A 25,219-nucleotide genomic window follows, 5' to 3' on the forward strand; every position below is an offset into this window, starting at 1 on the left:
GGGGTCGGGAAGCGAAAAATATTCGAATTATGTAAAAATGACTTAAATTTTTAAACAAATCTCCAACTTATTAGCTTCAGCGTCGTGAAACTTTCATCAAAATATTTTCAACAATTTATTTTAGACGAATTTTTTAAAAAGAGGAACGTTTTGTTGATAAGGAGAACAGCTCCTATTAACTGGAACTGAGGGATAATGCAGTAATAAGGAGATGCAAGCACCTGTCTGATGCACAAAGAAGAAGAACAGTAGTAAGAAATGTCTACAATGTGGATATGCAGCTGGTGCCTGTATAGCATAAGTGGATATGCAGCTGGTGCCTGTATAACATAAGTGGATATGCAGCTGGTGCCTTTATAACATAAGTGGATATGCAGCTGGTGCCTTTATAGCATAAGTGGATATGCAGCTGGTGCCTGTATAGCATAAGTGGATATGCAGCTGGTGCCTGTATAGCATAAGTGGATATGCAGCTGGTGCCTGTATAGCATAAGTGGATATGCAGCTGGTGCCTGTATAGCATAAGTGGATATGCAGCTGGTGCCTGTATAGCATAAGTGGATATGCAGCTGGTGCCTGTATAGCATAAGTGGATATGCAGCTGGTGCCTGTATAGCATAAGTGGATATGCAGCTGGTGCCTGTATAGCATAAGTGGATATGCAGCTGGTGCCTGTATAGCATAAGTGGATATGCAGCTGGTGCCTGTATAGCATAAGTGGATATGCAGCTGGTGCCTGTATAGCATAAGTGGATATGCAGCTGGTGCCTGTATAGCATAAGTGGATATGCAGCTGGTGCCTGTATAGCATAAGTGGATATGCAGCTGGTGCCTGTATAGCATAAGTGGATATGCAGCTGATGCCTTTATAACATAAGTGGATATGCAGCTGGTGCCTTTATAACATAAGTGGATATGCAGCTGGTGCCTTTATAACATAAGTGGATATGCAGCTGGTGCCTTTATAACATAAGTGAATATGCAGCTGGTGCCTTTATAGCATAAGTGGATATGCAGCTGGTGCCTTTATAACATAAGTGGATATGCAGCTGGTGCCTTTATAGTATAAGTGGATATGCAGCTGAGGCCTTTATAACATAAGTGGATATGCAGCTGGTGCCTTTATAGCATAAGTGGATATGCAGCTGATGCCTTTATGACATAAATGATTATGCAGCTGGTGCCTTTATGACATAAGTGGATATGCAGCTGGTGCCTTTATAACATAAGTGGATATGCAGCTGGTGCCTTTATAACATAAGTGGATATGCAGCTGGTGCCTTTATAACATAAGTGGATATGCAGCTGGTGCCTTTATAACATAAGTGGATATGCAGCTGGTGCCTTTATAACATAAGTGAATATGCAGCTGGTGCCTTTATAGCATAAGTGGATATGCAGCTGGTGCCTTTATAACATAAGTGGATATGCAGCTGGTGCCTTTATAGTATAAGTGGATATGCAGCTGAGGCCTTTATAACATAAGTGGATATGCAGCTGGTGCCTTTATAGCATAAGTGGATATGCAGCTGATGCCTTTATGACATAAGTGGATATGCAGCTGGTGCCTTTATGACATAAGTGGATATGCAGCTGGTGCCTTTATAACATAAGTGGATATGCAGCTGGTGCCTTTATAACATAAGTGGATATGCAGCTGGTGCCTTTATAACATAAGTGGATATGCAGCTGGTGCCTTTATAACATAAGTGGATATGCAGCTGGTGCCTTTATAACATAAGTGGATATGCAGCTGGTGCCTTTATAACATAAGTGGATATGCAGCTGGTGCCTTTATAACATAAGTGGATATGCAGCTGGTGCCTTTATAACATAAGTGGATATGCAGCTGAGGCCTTTATAGCATTACTGAGTAATACATAATAACACAAATAATAATGAGCAAGTGTGCTCTATGCTCTATTTTGTTATATATCATATAAATACTTTGCCCAATGTTAATATCTGATATTTTTATCAATGTCCCCAATTTTTTAATGGGATTTTCTTTTTAAGATTTTAGTTTTTTCTGCTTTGTTTATTATCTGATTTTATTGTAACCTTCACATCCTGGTGAGTGTATACTCGTCCCTAACTATGTGAAGATAAAATGAGATTGGTCAAGAAATAAATCAGCCACAACTATCAGAACTTGGGACTTTGAATTTTTTTTTGGCTCATTTTTTCACAGATTTCAAACTCTATTTTCTTTGTCTCTTTAGGTTGTTTTGATGATTTTTCTTTAGGGTTTTAACCCAGTTTAGGTTGTTTTCACTTATATCGAGTATTCCCCTAAATATATCCCCTAAATCATTATAATTATTCCTATATATTTTTTTTGTGGGGTTATCTTTTCTTGATTACACTTCAACACATATTGACCTACAACTTTCACATATTCGAGTACGAATGCCGTACAATGTTTACTAAAACATATAAGTAAATTCATGCATTAGAACTACCTTTATCCATTGTCGATAACTTCAACTTCAATTATATCATAACTAGAATTTACACTTACTTTATGCACAAAACATTTGAAAGCGTTTCAGCAAATTTTAACTGAGCTCATTGTCCGACTTCATATGACGTTTTGCGCAGCTTAAGGGACCTGCCCGAAACGCTATGCGTACTAGTGGCTGTACAAGAATGTAAGAACTCCTGTGTATATAAATATATAAATAAATAAGTAAATAAATATATAAATACTCAAATTACCACACACGTTGAACCAATGTTAACAAAAAATATGGCCCTCGGTAGGGGGGGGGGGGGTAGAAATAGCCTAAGCTACACACACTATCCCTTTGAGATGTATTTTTTCTTGTGTCAATAAACATACTTGAACTTGAATATGGCCCTCATCCTGTAGTACTGATACGGTTGGGGACAGAAGGAGGGGAAGAGAATGGCAAAGAGGGGGAGGGGGGGGATAATAAAGGAGAAAGGGAAGGGAAAATGATAACGAATTCCCTATATCCGTCACACTTTGAATCTTGTTCATCTAGCGGGCGTTATATTACGTTTGGTTCGTTACAATGAACCATATGATGAGTAACACTAATGTTATATCCTCGCCTCTTGGTAACATTATTTGTGTTGCCACGCCTCTTGGCAACATTACCAGTGTTGCCACGCCTCTTGGCAACATCACCAGTGTTGCCACGCCTCATGGCAACATCACCAGTGTTGCCACGCCTCTTGGCAACATCACCAGTGTTGCCACGCCTCTTGGCAACATCACCAGTGTTGCCACGCCTCATGGCAACATCACCAGTGTTGCCACGCCTCTTGGCAACATCACCAGTGTTGCCACACCTGGCACCATCACCAGTGTTGCCACGCCTCATGGCACCATCACCAGTGTTGCCACTCCTCATGGCACCATCACCAGTGTTGCCACGCCCCATGACAACGTCACCAGTGTTGCCACGCCCTATGGCAACGTCACAAGTACACAACGTTCCTCAGTACTCTCACTTTCTCATTCACTTGCACTCCCATTCAGTATCTGCTCTCTCGCTCTCTCCTCTATTGATCTTACCAAGCATGGGGGGCTGTGGGGGCTCCACCCCCCCCCTCTCTCTCTCTCTCTCTCTCTCTCTCTCTCTCTCTCTCTCTCTCTCTCTCTCTCTCTCTCTCTCTCTCTCTCTCTCTCTCTCTCTCCTCTCTCCTCTCTCTCTCTCTCTCTCTCTCTCTCTCTCTCTCTCTCTCTCTCTCTCTCTCTCTCTCTCTCTCTCTCTCTCTCTCTCTCTCTCTCTCTCTCTCTCTCTGAGAGACTTTACACATGTTTAAAGACACTCAGGTTTACAGACAATCAGGTTTAAAGACACCCAGGTTTACAGACACTTAGGTTTACAGACATTCAGGTTTTTAGACATCCAGGTTTACAAACAACAGGTTTACAGACACCCAGGTTTACAGACAATCAGGTTTACAGACACCCAGGTTTACATACACACAGATTTACAGACACCAAGTTTACAGACACTCAGGTTTACAGACACCCAGGTTTACAGACTCAGGTTTACAGACACTCAGGTTTACATACACCAGGTTTACAGACTCAGGTTTACAGACACTCAGGTTTACAGACACCAGGTTTACAGACACCAGGTTTACAGACACTCAGGTTTACAGACACCAGGTTTACAGACACTCAGGTTTACAGACACCAGGTTTACAGACACCAGGTTTACAGACACCAGGTTTACATACACCAGGTTTACAGACACTCAGGTTTACAGATACCAGGTTTACAGACACTCAGGTTTACAGACACCAGGTTTACAGACACCAGGTTTACAGACACTCAGGTTTACAAACACCAAGTTTACAGACACCAGGTTTACAGACACTCATGTTTACAGACACCAGGTTTACAGACACTCAGGTTTACAGACACTCAGGTTTACAGACACCAGGTTTACAGACACCAGGTTTACAGACACTCAGGTTTACAGACATCAGGTTTACAGACACACATGTTTACAGACACTAGGTTTACATACACAGGTTTACAGACACCAGGTTTACAGACATCCAGGTTTACAGACACCATGTTTACAGACACCAGGTTTACAGATATCAGGTTTACATACACCCAGGTTTACAGATACCCAGATTTACAGACACCCAGGTTTACAGACACCCAGGTTTACAGACACCCAGGTTTACAGACACAGGTTTACAGACACTCAGGTTTACAGACACTCAGGTTTACAGTCACCCAGGTTTACAGACACTCAGGTTTACATACACTCAGGTTTACAGTCACCCAGGTTTACAGACACCCAGGTTTACAGACCAGGTTTACAGACACCAGGTTTATAGACACTCAGGTATAAAGACACCCAGGTTTACAGACAATCAGGTTTACATACACCAGGTTTACATATCACCAGGTTTACAGACACCCAGGTTTACAGACACCTAGGTTTACAGACACTCAGGTTTAGACACTCAGGTTTACAGACACTCCTGCCAGACAATGTTGCCAGCCTCCCCCAGCTGCTAGTCTCCCCCAGCTGCCAGCCTCCCCCAGCTGCTAGTCTCCCCCAGCTGCCAGCCTCCCCCAGCTGCTAGTCTCCCCCAGCTGCTAGTCTCCCCCAGCTGCCAGCCTTCCCCAGCTGCTAGTCTCCCCCAGCTGCTAGTCTCCCCCAGCTGCCAGCCTCCCCCAGCTGCTAGTCTCCCCCAGCTGCTAGTCTCCCCCAGCTGCTAGTCTCCCCCAGCTGCCAGCCTCCCCCAGCTGCTAGTCTCCCCCAGCTGCCAGCCTCCCCCAGCTGCCAGCCTCCCCCAGCTGCTAGTCTCCCCCAGCTGCCAGCCTCCCCCAGCTGCTAGTCTCCCCCAGCTGCCAGCCTCCCCCAGCTGCTAGTCTCCCCCAGCTGCCAGCCTCCCCCAGCTGCTAGTCTCCCCCAGCTGCTAGTCTCCCCCAGCTGCCAGCCTCCCCTAGCTGCTAGTCTCCCCCAGCTGCTAGTCTCCCCCAGCTGCCAGCCTCCCCCAGCTGCTAGTCTCCCCCAGCTGCCAGCCTCCCCCAGCTGCTAGTCTCCCCCAGCTGCCAGCCTCCCCCAGCTGCCAGCCTCCCCCAGCTGCCAGCCTCCCCCAGCTGCCAGCCACCCCCAGCTGCCAGCCACCCCCAGCTGCCAGCCTCCTCCAGCTGCCAGCCTCCCCCAGCTGCCAGCCTCCCCCAGCTGCCAGCCTCCCCCAGCTGCCAGCCTCCCCCAGCTGCCAGCCTCCTCCAGCTGCTAGTCTCCCCCAGCTGCTAGTCTCCCCCAGCTGCTAGTCTCCCCCAGCTGCTAGTCTCCCCCAGCTGCTAGTCTCCCCCAGCTACCAGCCTCCCCCAGCTGCCAGCCTCCCCCAGCTGCCAGCCTCCCCCAGCTGCCAGCCTCCTCCAGCTGCTAGTCTCCCCCAGCTGCTAGTCTCCCCCAGCTGCTAGTCTCCCCCAGCTGCTAGTCTCCCCCAGCTGCCAGCCTTCCCCAGCTGTCAGCCTCCCCCAGCTGCCAGGAGCCAGTCTCCCCCAGCTGCCAGGAGCCAGCCTTCCCCAGCTGCCAGGAGCTAGCCTCCCCCAGCTGCCAGGAGCCAGTCTCCCCCAGCTGCCAGGAGACAGCCTTCCCCAGCTGCCAGGAGCCAGCCTCCCCCAGCTGCCAGGAGCCAGTCTCCCCCAGCTGCCAGGAGCCAGCCTTCCCCAGCTGCCAGGAGCCAGCCTTCCCCAGCTGTCAGGAGCCAGCCTCCCCCAGCTGCCAGGAGCCAGCCTCCCCCAGCTGCCAGGAGCCAGTCTCCCCCAGCTGCCAGGATCCAGTCTCCCCCAGTTTCCAGGAGCCAGCCTCCCCCAGCTGCCAGGAGCCAGCCTTCCCCAGCTGCCAGGAGCCAGTCTCCCCCAGCTGCCAGGAGCCAGCCTCCCCCAGCTGCCAGGAGCCAGCCTCCCCCAGCTGCCAGGAGCCAGTCTCCCCCAGCTGCCAGGAGCCAGCCTCCCCCAACTGCCAGGAGCCAGCCTCCCCCAGCTGCCAGGAGCCAGCCTCCCCCAGCTGCCAGGAGCCAGCCTCCCCCAGCTGCCAGGAGCCAGCCTCCCCCAGCTTCCAGGAGCCAGCCTCCCCCAGCTGCCAGGAGCCAGCCTCCCCCAGGTGCCAGGAGCCAGCCTCCCCCAGCTGCCAGGAGCCAGCCTCCCCCAGGTGCCAGGAGCCAGCCTCCCCCAGCTGCCAGGAGCCAGCCTCCCCCAGGTGCCAGGAGCCAGCCTCCCCCAGCTGCCAGGAGCCAGCCTCCCCCAGCTGCCAGGAGCCAGCCTCCCCCAGCTGCCAGGAGCCAGCCTCCCCCAGCTGCCAGGAGCCAGCCTCCCCCAGCTGCCAGGAGCCAGCCTCCCCCATGTAACGGGTCGGAAATAAAATGAGAGACGAAATGGAAAGAAAATTAATCATTAAGTAATGATTGAGGGTTTGGGGTGAGGGAGGTAGAGAGGTGGGAGGAGTGAGAAGTAGCGAGCAGTGTGGTCAGGTGAAGAGGAAAGTTTGAAGAGCGGCGGAGGGAGAGGAGAGAGAGTAAGAAGTAGTGGTAGAGGGTAGTTAGGGAGAAGCTGAAGTAGAAGGGCTCCTACCATCCATTCTAGTTCATTACATACAATAATAATAAATATAAATAAATAAATAAATGATTATTTAGGTAAGGTACATACAAGAGATTTTACAAAGAATGATGGATTTATAGATAGGGCTATTACATACAATGCCTAAAGCCACTATTACACAAAGCATTTCGGGCATATTTCGGGCACAAGACAAGGAATGGAACTTGTCTGTACTTTAAGCTGTTATTAAATGTTGACATATATCATATATTATCTGCTGTAAGCATGTATTCATACTCCGTATCCCACCGCTGCCACCATTGTAACGTATCTGGAATATCAAGAGAAAGTGAAGGTGAAATTTTGAAAAGAGGCGGAGGGTGAGAGTGAGAATACGGAGAAGAGTAGATAGTAAATGTAGGAGGTAGAAAAAGAAGTTGAAAGTAGATGAGTAGAAGGTAGAAAAAAGAAGAGCTGCTGCCATCCATTCCAAGTCAGTACATACAAGATAAGGAATGGAACTTGTCTGTATCACAAAATTATAAAAAATGTTGTTAGCATGTGTCAACTGAAATCATGTATCTTGTTCCATGAAAGATTCATTAAGTCAATAAACTCAAGAGTGCTCTACACTCTAGCGGGCAATATATCCATAAATCCAAGGTCTAGGGAACACAAGTACAGTCAGATTAAAGAGTAAGTTAATCAAGTATATTTAACATGATAAGTATCATAATTCAAACAATTTAACTTAATGTTCACTATGTTATGATTAATATACAATGCGAGTCATCACACAAGACATGGAGGCCACTACAGCTGTCTATCTTGAGGTTATCTTGAGATGATTTCGAGGCCTGGTCGAGGACCGGGCCGCGGGGACACTAAAAAGCCCCGAAATCATCTCAAGATAACCTCCCCGCGGCCCGGTCCTCGACCAGGCCTCCACCCCCAGGAAGCAGCCCATGACAGCTGACTAGCACCCAGGTACCTATTTTACTGCTAGGTAACAGCGGCATAGGGTGAAAGAAACTCAGCCCATTGTTTCTCGCCGGCGCCCGGGATCGAACCCAGGACCACAGGATCACAAGTCCAGCGTGCTGTCCGCTCGGCCGACCGGCTCCCTCCCCTGTGATAATACACAACACCTTAAGTTTGGAAAACACGAACTAAGTCACCTTAAAGTTCAACTCACCAAGGACTGAGCCTAACTGCTGTTCAATGCTGAGCCAAGGACTGCTGTTCAATGCTGAGCCAAGGACTGCTGTTCAATGCTGAGCCAAGGACTGCTGTTCAATGCTGAGCCAAGGACTGCTGTTCAATGCTGAGCCAAGGACTGCTGTTCAATGCTGAGCCAAGGACTGCTGTTCAATCGTCCAGCCTCTCTGTCAGCTCTGCTGTCTGCTGATGCTAAATGTTCTATCCTCGCGAATGTACAGTTCCCTGAGTATTTATGGGCAATACTTGGACTAGCTCCGCCTACCTACTAGGTAGCCTCAGGTCATCTATCTACCACGCCTTACACAGTAGCTTGTTTGATGGAAACACCTGGGCTACCTGGCTACAATTATCAGCGTAGCAGAAGCAAGGTCAAGTCATATGACCTGACCTCTGGTTCACTTGTGGTCATTAACTCCTCTAGGTGTTATTTCTTAATTACTAGGACCAGACAACCTGGCGCCTTTCACATCTTGTCTTGTATGACTGACTCATGTGCTATGTAAAATATTAAATAAAACCCAACTAAACACCTTTATGGTGTTACACCCAGCTGCCAGCCTCCCCCAGCAGCCAAGAACCAGCCTCCTCCAGCAGCCAGCCAGCCAGCCTCCCCCAGCAGCCAGCATTTCCCAACAACCAGCCTTCCCCAGCTACCAGCAACCAGCCTCCCCCAACAACCAGCCTCCCCCAACAACCAGCCTCTCCCAGCAGCCAGCCTCTCCCAGCAGCCAGCCTCTCCCAGCAGCCAGCCTCCCCCAGCAGCCAGCCTCCCCCAGCAGCCAGCCTCCCCCAGCAGCCAGCCTCCCCCAGCAGCCAGCCTCCCCCAGCAGCCAGCCTCCCCCAACAACCAGCCTCCCCCAGCAGCCAGCCAGCCTCCCCCAACAGCTAGCCTCCCCCAGTACAGAGCCGGGTGCGATAACTCAGGTTGCTGCCAGACATAGTTACTGCCCCTTAACAGTATTGATCTTGGTGCTATATTGGCAGAGAGAAATCTTCCCCTGACCCATGGTTGCTCCGACCATCAGTCACGCCACTTACACGTAACATGAGTTACTGGGGAGTTACCCATGTGTTACCATCCTGGGACTGTGGTAACTCTGGAGACGTTGTATCAAGGCGGCCCTCTAGCCAGCTGACTCTGGAGACGTTGTATCAAGGCGTCTCTCTAGCCAGCTGACTCTGGAGACGTTGTATCAAGGTGGACCTCTAGCCAGCTGACTCTTGGAGACGTTGTATCAAGGCGGCGCTCTAGCCAGCTGACTCTTGGAGACGTTGTATCAAGGTGGACCTCTAGCCAGCTGACTCTTGGAGACGTTGTATCAAGGCGGCCCTCTAGCCAGCTGACACTTGGAGACGTTGTATCAAGGCGGCCCTCTAGCCAGCTGACTCTTGGAGACGTTGTATCAAGGTGGACCTCTAGCCAGCTGACTCTTGGAGACGTTGTATCAAGGCGGCCCTCTAGCCAGCTGACACTTGGAGACGTTGTATCAAGGCGGCCCTCTAGCCAGCTGACTCTTGGAGACGTTGTATCAAGGTGGACCTCTAGCCAGCTGACTCTGGAGACGTTGTATCAAGGCGGCCCTCTAGCCAGCTGACTCTTGGAGACGTTGTATCAAGGTGGACCTCTAGCCAGCTGACTCTGGAGACGTTGTATCAAGGCGGCCCTCTAGCCAGCTGACACTTGGAGACGTTGTATCAAGGCGGCCCTCTAGCCAGCTGACTCTTGGAGACGTTGTATCAAGGTGGACCTCTAGCCAGCTGACTCTTGGAGACGTTGTATCAAGGCGGCCCTCTAGCCAGCAGACACTTGGAGACGTTGTATCAAGGCGGCCCTCTAGCCAGCTGACTCTTGGAGACGTTGTATCAAGGCGTCCCTCTAGCCAGCTGACTCTTGGAGACGTTGTATCAAGGCGGCCCTCTAGCCAGCTGACACTTGGAGACGTTGTATCAAGGCGGCCCTCTAGCCAGCTGACTCTTGGAGACGTTGTATCAAGACGGCCCTCTAGCCAGCTGACACTTGGAGACGTTGTATCAAGGCGTCCCTCTAGCCAGCTGACTGATCAGGGCGACCACATTATAAGGCGATACGGACTGTAAGCGCCCAAGTGCCGTGTTTATCATTCTAAAACTCTCCTCACGCGAACACCCACCGGAGTGGACGCTCTCACAACCAGATAGGATTTTGTTTTCTACCACAGACGTGGTCAAAATTTACATTACAAATCAGCTTAGATACGTTTTCTTCTGTCCTCCTTAGATAGGCTTAGAGATCTGTTAAACATTTAGTGACTTATTGAATATTCAGTCACGGAAGGTGATTGTAGTGGTTTAAAATACAATCATGCTTGCCATACCATACCACCGACCATACCATACCAACGACCATACCATACCATCGACCATACCATACCATCGACCATACCATACCATCGACCATACCATACAATACCATCGACCATACCATACAATACCATCGACCATACCGTGCCACCGACCATACCATACCACCGACCATATCATACCACCCACCATACCATACCATCGACCTTACCATACCATAGACCATACTATACCATCGACCATACAATACCATCGACCATACCATACCATCGACCATACCATACCATCGACCATACCCTACCATCGACCATACCATACCATCGACCATACCCTACCATCAACCATACCATACCACCGTCCATACCATACCACCGTCCATACCATACCATCGACCATACCATACCATCGACCATGGTATGGGGGGGGCGGGGCGTCTCATCTTGGGCCACCAGCTGTGGGAGCGGGGCGTCTCATCTTGGGCCACCAACTGTGGGAGTGGGGCGTCTCATCTTGGGCCATCAGCTGTGGGAGTGGGGCGTCTCATCTTGGGCCACCAGCTGTGGGAGCGGGGCGTCTCATCTTGGGCCACCAGCTATGTGAGCGGGGCGTCTCATCTTGGGCCACCAGCTGTGGGAGCGAGGCGTCTCATCTTCGGCCACCAGCTATGTGAGCGGGGCGTCTCATCTTGGGCCACCAGCTGTGGGAGCGGGGCGTCTCATCTTGGGCCACCAGCTGTGGGAGCGGGGCGTCTCATCTTGGACCACCAGCTGTGGGAGCGGGGCGTCTCATCTTGGGCCACCAGCTGTGGGAGCGGGGCGTCTCATCTTGGACCACCAGCTGTGGGAGCGGGGCGTCTCATCTTGGACCACCAGCTGTGGGAGCGGGGCGTCTCATCTTGGACCACCAGCTGTGGGAGCGGGGCGTCTCATCTTGGACCACCAGCTGTGGGAGCGGGGCGTCTCATCTTGGACCACCAGCTGTGGGAGCGGGGCGTCTCATCTTGGACCACCAGCTGTGGGAGCGGGGCGTCTCATCTTGGACCACCAGCTGTGGGAGCGGGGCGTCTCATCTTGGACCACCAGCTGTGGGAGCGGGGCGTCTCATCTTGGGCCACCAGCTGTGGGAGCGGGGCGTCTCATCTTGGACCACCAACTGTGGGAGCGGGGCGTCTCATCTTGGACCACCAACTGTGGGAGCGGGGCGTCTCATCTTGGACCACCAACTGTGGGAGCGGGGCGTCTCATCTTGGACCACCAACTGTGGGAGCGGGGCGTCTCATCTTGGGCCACTAGCTGTGGGAGCGGGGCGTCTCATCTTGGGCCACCAGCTGTGGGAGCGGGGCGCCTCATCTTGGGCCACCAGCTATGTGAGCGGGGCGTCTCATCTTGGGCCACCAGCTGTGGGAGCGGGGCGTCTCATCTTGGGCCACCAGCTATGTGAGCGGGGCGTCTCATCTTGGGCCACCAGCTGTGGGAGCGGGGCGAGGGTTACGAGGATAGAGACATGCTACCCTCCAGGTTGATGTGAAGAGCAGCGCTGACGTCTTCACCAAACACCTCCATCATAAGCTCATTGTTCACCATCACCACGTGCTCCAGCCTCCACAGTAGCCCCGCTCGGGCTATTCACGTTGTGTTACGTGCAGGTAAACACAAAATGCATCCTTATGTTCACACACACGAAAAAACACCTTCCCTGGCGTGCTTGTCGCTGACTGAGAGCTTCCTTGGCCGTGTTTACATACGAGGCAGGAGCAAAACAACAATATTTTCGTGAGAGGGGAAAAAATGGACTGGCAAATCTGGTGGGTCGAAGTGGCAAATAACTTTTCCTTTAACGGCAACACCAAACCACTTTGATTGGTCGGGATAGCTGCGACGTCATTTTTTTTAAATAGGGACGGGGTTCGATTCCTGGTGATCCAAGTTTTTTGGGGCACCTTCTTTTGTCCCATCCTCATTTCCCAGCTCCTTGTCCACATATGCCAGCTCCTTGTTCTCATATCCCAGCTCCTTGTCCACATATCCCAGCTCCTTGTCCTCATATCCCAGCTCCTTGTCCATTTATCCCAGCTCCTTGTTCTCATATCCCAGCTCCTTGTCCACATATCCCAGCTCCTTGTTCTCATATCCCAGCTCCTTGTCCTCATGTCCCAGCTCCTTGTCTGCATATCCCAGCTCCTTGTCCTCATATCCCAGCTCCTTGTCCACATATCCCAGCTCCTTGTCCACATATCCCAGCTCCTTGTCCACATATCCCAGCTCCTTGTCCACATATCCCAGCTCCTTGTCCATTTATCCCAGCTCCTTGTTCTCATATCCCAGCTCCTTGTCCACATATCCCAGCTCCTTGTTCTCATATCCCAGCTCCTTGTCCTCATGTCCCAGCTCCTTGTCCACATATCCCAGCTCCTTGTCCATATATCCCAGCTCCTTGTTCTCATATCCCAGCTCCTTGTCCACATATCCCAGCTCCTTGTTTTCATATCCCAGCTCCTTGTCCTCATGTCCCAGCTCCTTGTCCACATATCCCAGCTCCTTGTCCATATATCCCAGCTCCTTGTTCTCATATCCCAGCTCCTTGTCCACATATCCCAGCTCCTTGTTCTCATATCCCAGCTCCTTGTCCTCATGTCCCAGCTCCTTGTCCACATATCCCAGCTCCTTGTCCACATATCCCAGCTCCTTGTCCACATATCCCAGCTCCTTGTCCACATATCCTAGCTCCTTGTCCATATATCCCAGCTCCTTGTTCTCATATCCCAGCTCCTTGTCCACATATCCCAGCTCCTTGTTCTCATATCCCAGCTCCTTGTCCTCATGTCCCAGCTCCTTGTCCTCATGTCCCAGCTCCTTGTCCTCATGTCCCAGCTCCTTGTCCTCACATCCCAGCTCCTTGTCCTCATATCCCAGCTCCTTGTCCTCACATCCCAGCTCCTTGTCCTCATATCCCAGCTCCTTGTCCTCACATCCCAGCTCCTTGTCCTCATATCCCAGCTCCTTGTCCTCACATCCCAGCTCCTTGTCCTCACATCCCTTCCAAGTTGTATATAGACACACAGGAGTAGCAGCTCACCTTAACGGCAATATTGCAGTCCGTGGAGGAGTGAGCAGGCCCTGAGCCCACTAGTCTACGAAATGACTCCAGCTTCAAGGAATTTCAATATCTTTCTTTATTGTGCACCCCATCCCGTAGGCGGTGGTTCAAGGAAGGCAACAGAAACCTCTAATCAATTCTTGCCTCATTTGTTTAACATCGGCGATAGGTAAAAATGATATAAACTTTTATTAGTTTCTAATAAAAGCTGCAATCGAGTGCTAGTTTTGGCTCTACCAGTCCAGCTTCCACTGTTCATGCTTTTGGTAGATTTGGTAGATTTTCATGAATTTGGTACATCAAATTTGTAAGCAAATTTGATCTACTTGGGCAAAAGTATTTGTTCCGTATTTGAGGAAAATAAATGTGAAAGGATTAGTACTCTTTACTTTCTCTAACTAGTATGTACGTAGAGCGTAGAGCCCCCTATCAAGCTTTTCAATCTTTTTCAATCTAGAACAAACTTTTACCGGGGCGTTGCCCCTGTCGCACAACCCCTACTCTAAAACTGAATACGGGGGACCTTTGACAAGCAGCCAGCTTCCTGTCCTCGTCGAGGCAACTAGTATTAGTGGCCCTCAGGTAAATAAATATTTGCGATTGGCCTGTTGTCGCCGTGAGGGGGCTTGGTGGACGGTTGCAGGAGTGTGATGCTCCATTGGTCAGTCCTCTGTCCTTTTGTAGCCTTATGTTCCTGCTGCTGTCTTTACCAATTGTGCCAGACATCTTTTCCTTTTCCTCGTGTTTCATTTTTCTCCCCCCCCCCTTCTCCTTTCAAATTGTCATTTCCCTCCGACCTTTTGTCTGTTTTGATCATTCTTACGGCCTTCTTTTGTTTTGACGCCCGGGTGTTTGAGGAAGCATACTCTTGCACCCGTAGAACTGTAGTACCCAACGTTAAAGCGAGGGGACCCCTTTTATTCTCAATCCTCCTTTCGTCACTGAACCCGATTTCGATGGACTGACGGTTCTTAAGGTTGCATTTGTGGGGCATATACTCAAAATGCATCCCTGGGGAGCCCTCCCCCCCGGCAAGATCGGCAATAAGTCTCTTGTCGGGTGTCCTATCCTCTAATTGTGGCTCCGTGGTGGGTATGGGGGTACATTCGTGAATGAAAGTCTTACCTCTCGTTTTCAAGTCGATAAATACCATTCCTCTTATGACCTTTCAGGCTCGTGGGGTGGGCGACCAAGCCCCAGAGTCGGACTGTGTTGGAAGACCAGGCTCTGTAGCCCCTGCTACATTGGGCCCAGACCTTGCTCCTCCTTGACCCTCCTGACTACTTCCCTCAGCTCCCCCTCCTTCCTCTGTGGTTGGGTCGAGCCATACGCCCCCAGCGGTGACCACCTCGTCCCCTGGCGTGGCTCAGTCTCTCATTGTGACTACTGCACCTTTTAACCCCTCTCTCTCTGGGGGTTCTCAACGCCGTCCCCGCCACGGCCGCACTCGCACGATCCCTTCCCATACTAATACGTACCAAGCCTTGTTTGGTCCTGCTTCGTGGGCTTAATACTTTGATCTCCTTCCTCTGGATTCTACACCTCCTGACGATTTCTCACTCCATAAATACCTTGTTGATTCGGTGGATGCCTCTGTTACTTTTAACCCCACCCGTTTAGGTACATGTGTCATCGCTGCTCCTTCACCGGATGCAGCTACCCACTTAGCCGCATTGTCCTGCATTGCGGAGATACATTTTGGGTCTCCAAAAATGCACGGTTAAACGCCAGTGTTGGCACTGTTCTCCTCCCACACCATATTGCAACTGGTGTTAGGGACCTAAAAGACTGCCATGAGGATATTAAACCTATCCTCGAAGCCCAAGGCCATCCTGTCTTCCAGGTAGACACGTTCACTCGACCCCCCCCCCCCCCCGTGGTCATCGCGGTCAGCCCCTTCGAATTGTGAAAATCACCTTTGATAGCAGGACCCTTCTGCCCTCTATAATTCTTGCTAGTGCCAGATGCTCCGTTCAGGAGTACATTTTCCTAGACTTTGCAATAAGTAATCTAAGTTCGGGCATGGTGTCCTCAAATGCTCAAGTACTGTGTATCTATGCCTTATGTGTGGGGCCGATGGTCACTCTAAATCCGAGTGCATTTCTCCCCAGACTCACTGCCTCAATTGCAGTGAAGCCCACCCTACCTTCTCTTGCTCGTGTATACACTACAAACATGAGGAAGCCGTCCTCAACTTGAAACACCAGGATTGTCTGCCTTTTCCTGAAGCGAAACGTCAAGTTTGCCGTCTCACCCCTTTCGCTGGCATATCCTATGCTCGCATGTTGTGTTCTACCTCTCCTCGTCCTTCCCACCTTACTCAGTCTCACAACCGTTTCCAGATCTTAAACCCGGACACGCCCACCACCTCCTACCCAGTTCCTTTATGTTCTGTCCCGAAGGGGCCCTCTCCTGATTTTTCATCTGAAGTTTCCCCCCTTCCTACCCAGTCTGCCATGTCTCCTGTGTCTTCTTTCCCTTCCTTCCATCCCTTCCCGCAGTCTCTTGGTCCTCCACATCGCCTGTCTGTCCAGGCTGATGTCCATCACCCTCCCAGCAATCTTCACGTTGTACACTCCCGTTCATCTTCTCCTGTTGTGACAATTGAGTCTGTCGCCCAGTACGTTGTTGTTGGAACACCTGTCTGTTTGAGTCAGAAACGCAAGCCTTTGCACCTCTCCTTCGTCCTCCATGGCCGGTAAGAAGGCATCGCTTTCTTCCTCACCCTCGCTCTGTCCCCTTCCATTTCGGTGGTCGGGCCTCCTGTCACAGCTGTGGAGGTTTCTTTAGCCACTGATTCCCTCTCAGTTGCTGCCCTTGCTGAGGTGCACTCCCCAGTTTCTGCCACCCCCTCCTCCTGCTGTCCTTGACCTCCCCTCCCAGTTCTCCTCCTCCTTCGGACCCTACCCGTCCGCCTCTGGTCTGTCTTCCCGCTCCCTTCACTCAATCCTTACTCAGTTTACCCATGCCCCCTAACCCTGATTTTACTGACCCTGATCTTGATCCTGATCCTGAGCTTATTTAATATACTGTGTTCTTCTTTACCTTTGTTTCTTCATTGTTCTATGTTGCTGTCCTTTCTCTTTTTGATAATGTCTATTCTTCAATGGAATATTCATGGATTTTATGCCAACTTCCATGAACTCCAACTTCTGATTACACAGTTTTCACCACTTTGTGTTTTTCTCCGCGAACTGATGCTTGGTGCTCATTCTGGTCACTTTCGTGGTTATTCTTTTTTTCTCCCCCCCCCCACAGCTCCTGCTGGGGCCCATAACTCTACTGCTCACTTGATTCATACTGGTATTTCCTTCGTCCCCCTACTGTTTCCATCGCCTATTCATTGTTCTGCTGCCTGTGTTTTTGTGAGTAAATGGTACACAGTCTGTTCAATTTATCTCCCCCTCCCCCCCTGCCAAACGTCCTGCTTTCCCTTCCTGATCTTAAGCACCTCCTGAACTCCTTGCCAGAGCCGGTGCTCCTGTTGGGGGATTTCAACTGTGGACATTCCCTCTGGGGTGATGTTCTGACAAACACCCGAGGCCGCCTTCTTGAACCGTTTGTCCTCTGTTCTTCCCTGTCTCTTCTGAATTCTGGTGAGCCAAGTTCAAGTTCAAGTATGTTTATTGAGATAAGCAATAAATACATCTCAAAGGGATAGAGTAGCTTAGGCTATTTCTACCCCCCTATTGGTGGAGGTGCCGGGGATCGAACCCGGGGCCTTTCTGGTGAGGCCACCCATGTAGACTCTCGAACTCACACCCTTTCCTGTCTTGATCTTTCTCTCTGCTCGTCGTCCCTTTACTTAGATCTCATGTGGTGGGTTCTCGATGACCTCCATAACAGTGACCATTTCCCCATCCTTATTTCCTTCTTTTTTCTTTTTACCCTTCTCTCTCCTTTCCTAGGTGGCAGGTTGTCAAAGCTGACTGGAACCTATCCACCCTCTGTGCTACTCTCACTGACCTCTCCTCTCTGCCTCTTCCTTGCGCCCTCCTCCTTTTTCATGACACCATCTTTGATGCTGCCCTCTGCTCTATTCCTCGCTCTACCTCCCGGGGCACGCGGAAGTGCGTTCCCTAGTGGAATGCAGACTACCCGGGCTGTCTGCTGTAGGCATGCAGCCTGGAGAAACACCGACGCCGACAAACGGCTGATTCTTTTATTTTGTTTCGGAAAGCAAGTGCGGTGGCCCATAGGACCATCTGTACAGCTAAGCGTGAGAGTTGGAAATTTTACGTTTCCATCATTACGTTTGATACTCCTGTACCGCAGATCTGGAAGAAGATCCGCAAGATTGCGGGTAAGTTTGTTCCAGATATCTCGCCAGTTCTTCACCTCCGTGGTGTTCTTGTGGCGGACCCAATGCAGGTCGCGACCGAACTGGGTTTCCACTTTTCTTCTGTTAACTCTGGTTCTCATCTTCCTCAATCCTTCCTTCTTCACAAGCCCATTCTTGAATCTCATCCCTTAGAATTCTGCACTCATCTCCGCCTTCCCTATAATGATCCCTTCTCTCTCTCTGAACTTCAGTCTGCCCTGGCCCTCTGCGGTTCTACGGCAGCGGGCTCGGATGACATTCATTATGAGATGCTTTGCCATTTCCCTCCTTGCACGTCTCGGTATTTACTGAGTCTGTATAAACATGTCTGGGAGTCGTCGTCAGTCCCTGAGGACTGGCTCAATGCCATTGTACTTCCTATTCAGAAACTGGGGTCTCTTGGGACATTCCCTAAGGACTTCTGCCCTATTGCCCTCTCGAGCTGTGTCTGCAAACTCTTTGAGCGTATGGTAAATGTTCGTCTGATGTAGTTCTTGGAACACCATCACCATCTCTCCCCTTCTCAATTTGGTTTTTGCAAATGCTGCAGCACAACTGATGTCCTGATGAACTTGGAGGTCTATATTCATACTGATTTTGCTGCGAAGACCTCCGTTGTTGCTGTCCTTTTTGACCTGGAAAAGACTTACGATACAACCTGGAGATACCATATTCTGTTCCAACTTCGTTCTTTTGGCCTTTGTGGTAATCTCCCTCTCTTCCTCCAGAGCTTCCTCTCTCATCGTTCCTTTCGAGTCAGGCTTGGTACCACTCTCTCTGCCTCTTTTCGGCAATACGAAGGTGTACCCCAAGGTAGTGTTCTGAGCACTACTCTTTTTTCTGGTTGCTCTTATTGGTCTTCTTTCCTCCCTTCCTTCTGGCATATTCTCCACTCTTTTATGTCGACAATCTTACTCTTTGCTGTCGAGGTCATGATTCGCCTCACCTTCAACGGCGGCTTCAACTTGCGATTGATGCCGTGTCGTCTTGGGCCACCAATCATGGCTTTAAGTTCTCTGCAACTAAGACTTGTGCTATAACTTTTACTCGAAAGCATGTCGTTCATCGCCCTTCTTTGTCACTTTATGGTCATCCCATTGTATACAAAGATTCCGTGAAGCTTTTGGGGTTAATCTTTGATACTCGTTTCTCTTGGTCGCCCCATATCTCTTACCTCCAAATTGAATGCTCTAATGCCCTTAACCTATTTAAGGTTTTATCAAATACTTCTTGGGGAGCGGATAGGCGCACGCTCCTCTATTTGCACTCCTCTCTCCTGTTTAAACTCGATTATGGTTGCCCTGCTTACTCTTCTGCTTATCCTTCTACTCTGCGCCGTCTTGATCCTTTGCACCATTCTGGGTTGCACCTCAGCTCCGGTGCTTTTCGTACAACTCCTACCTTCAGCTTGTAAGCTGACACTGGCTTCCTATCTCTCCAGGACCGCTGTGATACAGGGGGGCCTAGAAGTGATACAGGGGGCGAGGTGGGATATAGGTGCCTAGAAGTGACACAGGTGCCTAGAAGTGACACAGGGGCCTAGAAGTGACACAGGCCCCTAGAAGTGACACAGAGGCCTAGAAGTGACACAGGCCCCTAGAAGTGACACAGGGGCCTAGAAGTGACACAGGGGCCTAGAAGTGACACAGGCCCCTAGAAGTGACACAGGGGCCTAGAAGAGACACAGGGGCCTAGAAGTGACACATGCCCCTAGAAGTGACATAGGGGCCTAGAAGTGACACAGGGGCCTAGAAGTGATACAGGGGCCTAGAAGTGATACAGGGGCCTAGAAGTGATACAGGCCCCTAGAAGTGACACAGGGGCCTAGAAGTGACACAGGCCCCTAGAAGTGACACAGGGGCCTAGAAGTGTCACAGGGGCCTAGAAGTGACACAGGGGCCTAGAAGTGACACAGGGGGCTAGACGTGACACAAGGGGCTAGAAGAGACACAGGGGGCTAGAAGTGACACAGGGGCCTAGAAGTGACACAGGAGGGGCTAGAAGTGACACAGGGGCTAAAAGGGACACAGGGGGCTAGAAGTGACACAGGGGGCTAGAAGTGACACAGGGGGCTAGACATGACAGGGGGCTAGAAATGACACAGAGGGCTAGAAGTGACACAGGGGGCTAGAAGTGACACAGGGGGCTAGAAGTGACACAGGGGGCTAGAAGTGACACAGGGGCTAGAAGTGACACAGGGGCCTAGAAGTGACACAGGGGGGGCTAGAAGTGACACAGGGGGCTAGAAGTGACACAGGGGGGGGCTAGAAGTGACACAGGGGGCTAGAAGTGACACAGGGGCCTAGAAGTGACACAGGGGGGGCTAGAAGTGACACAGGGGCCTAGAAGTGACACAGGGGGGGCTAGAAGTGACACAGGGGGCTAGAAGTGACACAGGGGCCTAGAAGTGACACAGGGGGGCTAGAAGTGACACAGGGGGCTAGAAGTGACACAGGGGGCTAGAAGTGACACAGGGGGGGCTAGAAGTGACACAGGGGGCTAGAAATGACACAGAGGGCTAGAAGTGACACAGGGGGCTAGAAGTGACACAGGGGGCTAGAAGTGACACAGAGAGCTAGAAGTGACACAGGGGGCTAGACGTGACACAGAGAGCTAGAAGTGACACAGATGACTAGAAGTGACACAGTGTTAGGATCAGTTACCCAACAATAAATAATAGCGACGACAAATGTCTTATATAAAACTTCAAATATATCTGACAAAAAGCTGTGACTCAAGACTAATCTTATATGTGTTGCCGGACATTGCTCTCTTATGTTTCTAAAACCTAAGAGAGCAATGAGGAACATTCTTCCGTGAACATTGTGCGGAAGGTTTTGCATATATATAAAACATTTGTTCATGCAAAGCAGGCAAGGGATATAGGCGCCTCCGGGCCCGTCAACACAGATTACTTCACTTGTTGTTGTTGTTTAAGATTCGCTACCTGGAACAAAAAGTTCCAAGTAGCACGGGCTATGGTGAGCCCGTAGTGGACCTTACCTGGCACAGGAGCGGGGCAAGTAGCACGGGCTATGGTGAGCCCGTAGTGGACTTACCTGGCACAGGAGCGGGGCAAGTAGCACGGGCTATGGTGAGCCCGTAGTGGACTTACCTGGCACAGGAGCGGGGCAAGTAGCACGGGCTATGGTGAGCCCGTAGTGGACCTTACCTGGCACAGGAGCGGGGCAAGTAGCACGGGCTATGGTGAGCCCGTAGTGGACTTACCTGGCACAGGAGCGGGGCAAGTAGCACGGGCTATGGTGAGCCCGTAGTGGACTTACCTGGCACAGGAGCGGGGCAAGTAGCGCGGGCTATGGTGAGCCCGTAGTGGACTTACCTGGCACAGGAGCGGGGCAAGTAGCACGGGTTATGGTGAGCCCGTAGTGGACTTACCTGGCACAGGAGCGGGGCAAGTAGCACGGGCTATGGTGAGCCCGTAGTGGACTTACCTGGCACAGGAGCGGGGCAAGTAGCGCGGGCTATGGTGAGCCCGTAGTGGACTTACCTGGCACAGGAGCGGGGCAAGTAGCACGGGCTATGGTGAGCCCGTAGTGTTACTTCAGTGTGGCGGGTGATGTCTTCTCAGTTTCTCGCTCACAACGACAACCTCTGACTGTAGCTCTTTTTTTTAATTTTGTTTAAATTTTGCCCCGAGGGCCGAGTTTATTGGGCAGCGCCACTCATCCTGTGAGTGGACACACCGCCATAGTGACAGTATTGGGCAGCGCCACTCATCCTGTGAGTGGACACACCGCCATAGTGACAGTATTGGGCAGCGTCACTCATCCTGTGAGTGGACACACCGCCATAGTGACAGTATTGGGCAGCGCCACTCATCCTGTGAGTGGACACACCGCCATAGTGACAGTATTGGGCAGCGTCACTCATCCTGTGAGTGGACACACCGCCATAGTGACAGTATTGGGCAGCGTCACTCATCCTGTGAGTGGACACACCACCATAGTGACAGTATTGGGCAGCGCCACTCATCCTGTGAGTGGACACACCGCCATAGTGACAGTATTGGGCAGCGCCACTCATCCTGTGAGTGGACACACCGCCATAGTGACAGTATTGGGCAGCGCCACTCATCCTGTGAGTGGACACACCGCCATAGTGACAGTATTGGGCAGCGCCACTCATCCTGTGAGTGAACACACCGCCATAGTGACAGTATTGGGCAGCGCCACTCATCCTGTGAGTGGACACACCGCCATAGTGACAGTATTGGGCAGCGTCACCCATCCTGTGAGTGGACACACCGCCATAGTGACAGTATTGGGCAGCGTCACTCATCCTGTGAGTGGACACACCGCCATAGTGACAGTATTGGGCAGCGCCACTCATCCTGTGAGTGGACACACCGCCATAGTGACAGTATTGGGCAGCGCCACTCATCCTGTGAGTGGACACACCGCCATAGTGACAGTATTGGTCAGCGTCACTCATCCTGTGAGTGGACACACCGCCATAGTGACAGTATTGGGCAGCGCCACTCATCCTGTGAGTGGACACACCGCCATAGTGACAGTATTGGGCAGCGTCACTCATCCTGTGAGTGGACACACCGCCATAGTGACAGTATTGGGCAGCGCCACTCATCTTGTGAGTGGACACACCGCCATAGTGACAGTATTGGGCAGCGTCACTCATCCTGTGAGTGGACACACCGCCATAGTGACAGTATTGGGCAGCGTCACTCATCCTGTGAGTGGACACACCGCCATAGTGACAGTATTGGGCAGCGTCACTCATCCTGTGAGTGGACACACCGCCATAGTGACAGTATTGGGCAGCGCCACTCATCCTGTGAGTGGACACACCACCATAGTGACAGTATTGGGCAGCGCCACTCATCCTGTGAGTGGACACACCGCCATAGTGACAGTATTGGGCAGCGCCACCCATCCTGTGAGTGGACACACCGCCATAGTGACAGTATTGGGCAGCGTCACTCATCCTGTGAGTGGACACACCGCCATAGTGACAGTATTGGGCAGCGCCACTCATCCTGTGAGTGGACACACCGCCATAGTGACAGTATTGGGCAGCGCCACTCATCCTGTGAGTGGACACACCGCCATAGTGACAGTATTGGGCAGCGTCACTCATCCTGTGAGTGGACACACCGCCATAGTGACAGTATTGGGCAGCGCCACTCATCCTGTGAGTGGACACACCGCCATAGTGACAGTATTGGGCAGCGCCACTCATCCTGTGAGTGGACACACCGCCATAGTGACAGTATTGGGCAGCGTCACTCATCCTGTGAGTGGACACACCGCCATAGTGACAGTATTGGGCAGCGTCACTCATCCTGTGAGTGGACACACCACCATAGTGACAGTATTGGGCAGCGCCACTCATCCTGTGAGTGGACACACCGCCATAGTGACAGTATTGGGCAGCGCCACTCATCCTGTGAGTGAACACACCGCCATAGTGACAGTATTGGGCAGCGTCACTCATCCTGTGAGTGGACACACCGCCATAGTGACAGTATTGGGCAGCGCCACTCATCCTGTGAGTGGACACACCGCCATAGTGACAGTATTGGGCAGCGCCACTCATCCTGTGAGTGGACACACCGCCATAGTGACAGTATTGGGCAGCGCCACTCATCCTGTGAGTGGACACACCACCATAGTGACAGTATTGGGCAGCGTCACTCATCCTGTGAGTGGACACACCGCCATAGTGACAGTATTGGGCAGCGTCACTCATCCTGTGAGTGGACACACCACCATAGTGACAGTATTGGGCAGCGTCACTCATCCTGTGAGTGGACACACCGCCATAGTGACAGTATTGGGCAGCGCCACTCATCCTGTGAGTGGACACACCACCATAGTGACAGTATTGGGCAGCGTCACTCATCCTGTGAGTGGACACACCGCCATAGTGACAGTATTGGGCAGCGCCACTCATCCTGTGAGTGGACACACCGCCATAGTGACAGTATTGGGCAGCGCCACTCATCCTGTGAGTGGACACACCGCCATAGTGACAGTATTGGGCAGCGCCACTCATCCTGTGAGTGGACACACCGCCATAGTGACAGTATTGGGCAGCGCCACTCATCCTGTGAGTGAACACACCGCCATAGTGACAGTATTGGGCAGCGCCACTCATCCTGTGAGTGGACACACCACCATAGTGACAGTATTGGGCAGCGCCACTCATCCTGTGAGTGGACACACCGCCATAGTGACAGTATTGGGCAGCGCCACTCATCCTGTGAGTGGACACACCGCCATAGTGACAGTATTGGGCAGCGCCACTCATCCTGTGAGTGGACACACCGCCATAGTGACAGTATTGGGCAGCGCCACTCATCCTGTGAGTGGACACACCGCCATAGTGACAGTATTGGGCAGCGCCACTCATCCTGTGAGTGGACACACCGCCATAGTGACAGTATTGGGCAGCGTCACTCATCCTGTGAGTGGACACACCGCCATAGTGACAGTATTGGGCAGCGCCACTCATCCTGTGAGTGGACACACCGCCATAGTGACAGTATTGGGCAGCGCCACTCATCCTGTGAGTGGACACACCGCCATAGTGACAGTATTGGGCAGCGTCACTCATCCTGTGAGTGGACACACCGCCATAGTGACAGTATTGGGCAGCGCCACTCATCCTGTGAGTGGACACACCGCCATAGTGACAGTATTGGGCAGCGCCACTCATCCTGTGAGTGGACACACCGCCATAGTGACAGTATTGGGCAGCGTCACTCATCCTGTGAGTGGACACACCGCCATAGTGACAGTATTGGGCAGCGCCACTCATCCTGTGAGTGGACACACCGCCATAGTGACAGTATTGGGCAGCGCCACTCATCCTGTGAGTGGACACACCGCCATAGTGACAGTATTGGGCAGCGCCACTCATCCTGTGAGTGGACACACCGCCATAGTGACAGTATTGGGCAGCGTCACTCATCCTGTGAGTGGACACACCGCCATAGTGACAGTATTGGGCAGCGTCACTCATCCTGTGAGTGGACACACCGCCATAGTGACAGTATTGGGCAGCGTCACTCATCCTGTGAGTGGACACACCGCCATAGTGACAGTATTGGGCAGCGTCACTCATCCTGTGAGTGGACACACCGCCATAGTGACAGTATTGGGCAGCGTCACTCATCCTGTGAGTGGACACACCGCCATAGTGAC

At 51.5% G+C, this 25,219-nt stretch overlaps 1 protein-coding gene across 1 annotated transcript in view; it reads left to right on the plus strand.

Annotated features, from left to right (window-relative positions):
• The window catches only part of LOC138354683 (mucin-22-like), a 55,036-nt gene that overhangs the window by 20,496 nt on the left and 9,321 nt on the right, over positions 1-25,219 (plus strand). Inside the window, exon 3 of the mRNA XM_069309041.1 lies at positions 3,009-3,453. Coding sequence (XP_069165142.1) covers positions 3,009-3,453 — 445 coding nt within the window. The remainder of the gene's footprint in view (positions 1-3,008; positions 3,454-25,219) is intronic.

The sequence above is a fragment of the Procambarus clarkii genome, chromosome 64, assembly GCF_040958095.1.
Source record: "Procambarus clarkii isolate CNS0578487 chromosome 64, FALCON_Pclarkii_2.0, whole genome shotgun sequence".
Classification (NCBI taxonomy): Eukaryota; Metazoa; Arthropoda; class Malacostraca; order Decapoda; family Cambaridae; genus Procambarus; species Procambarus clarkii.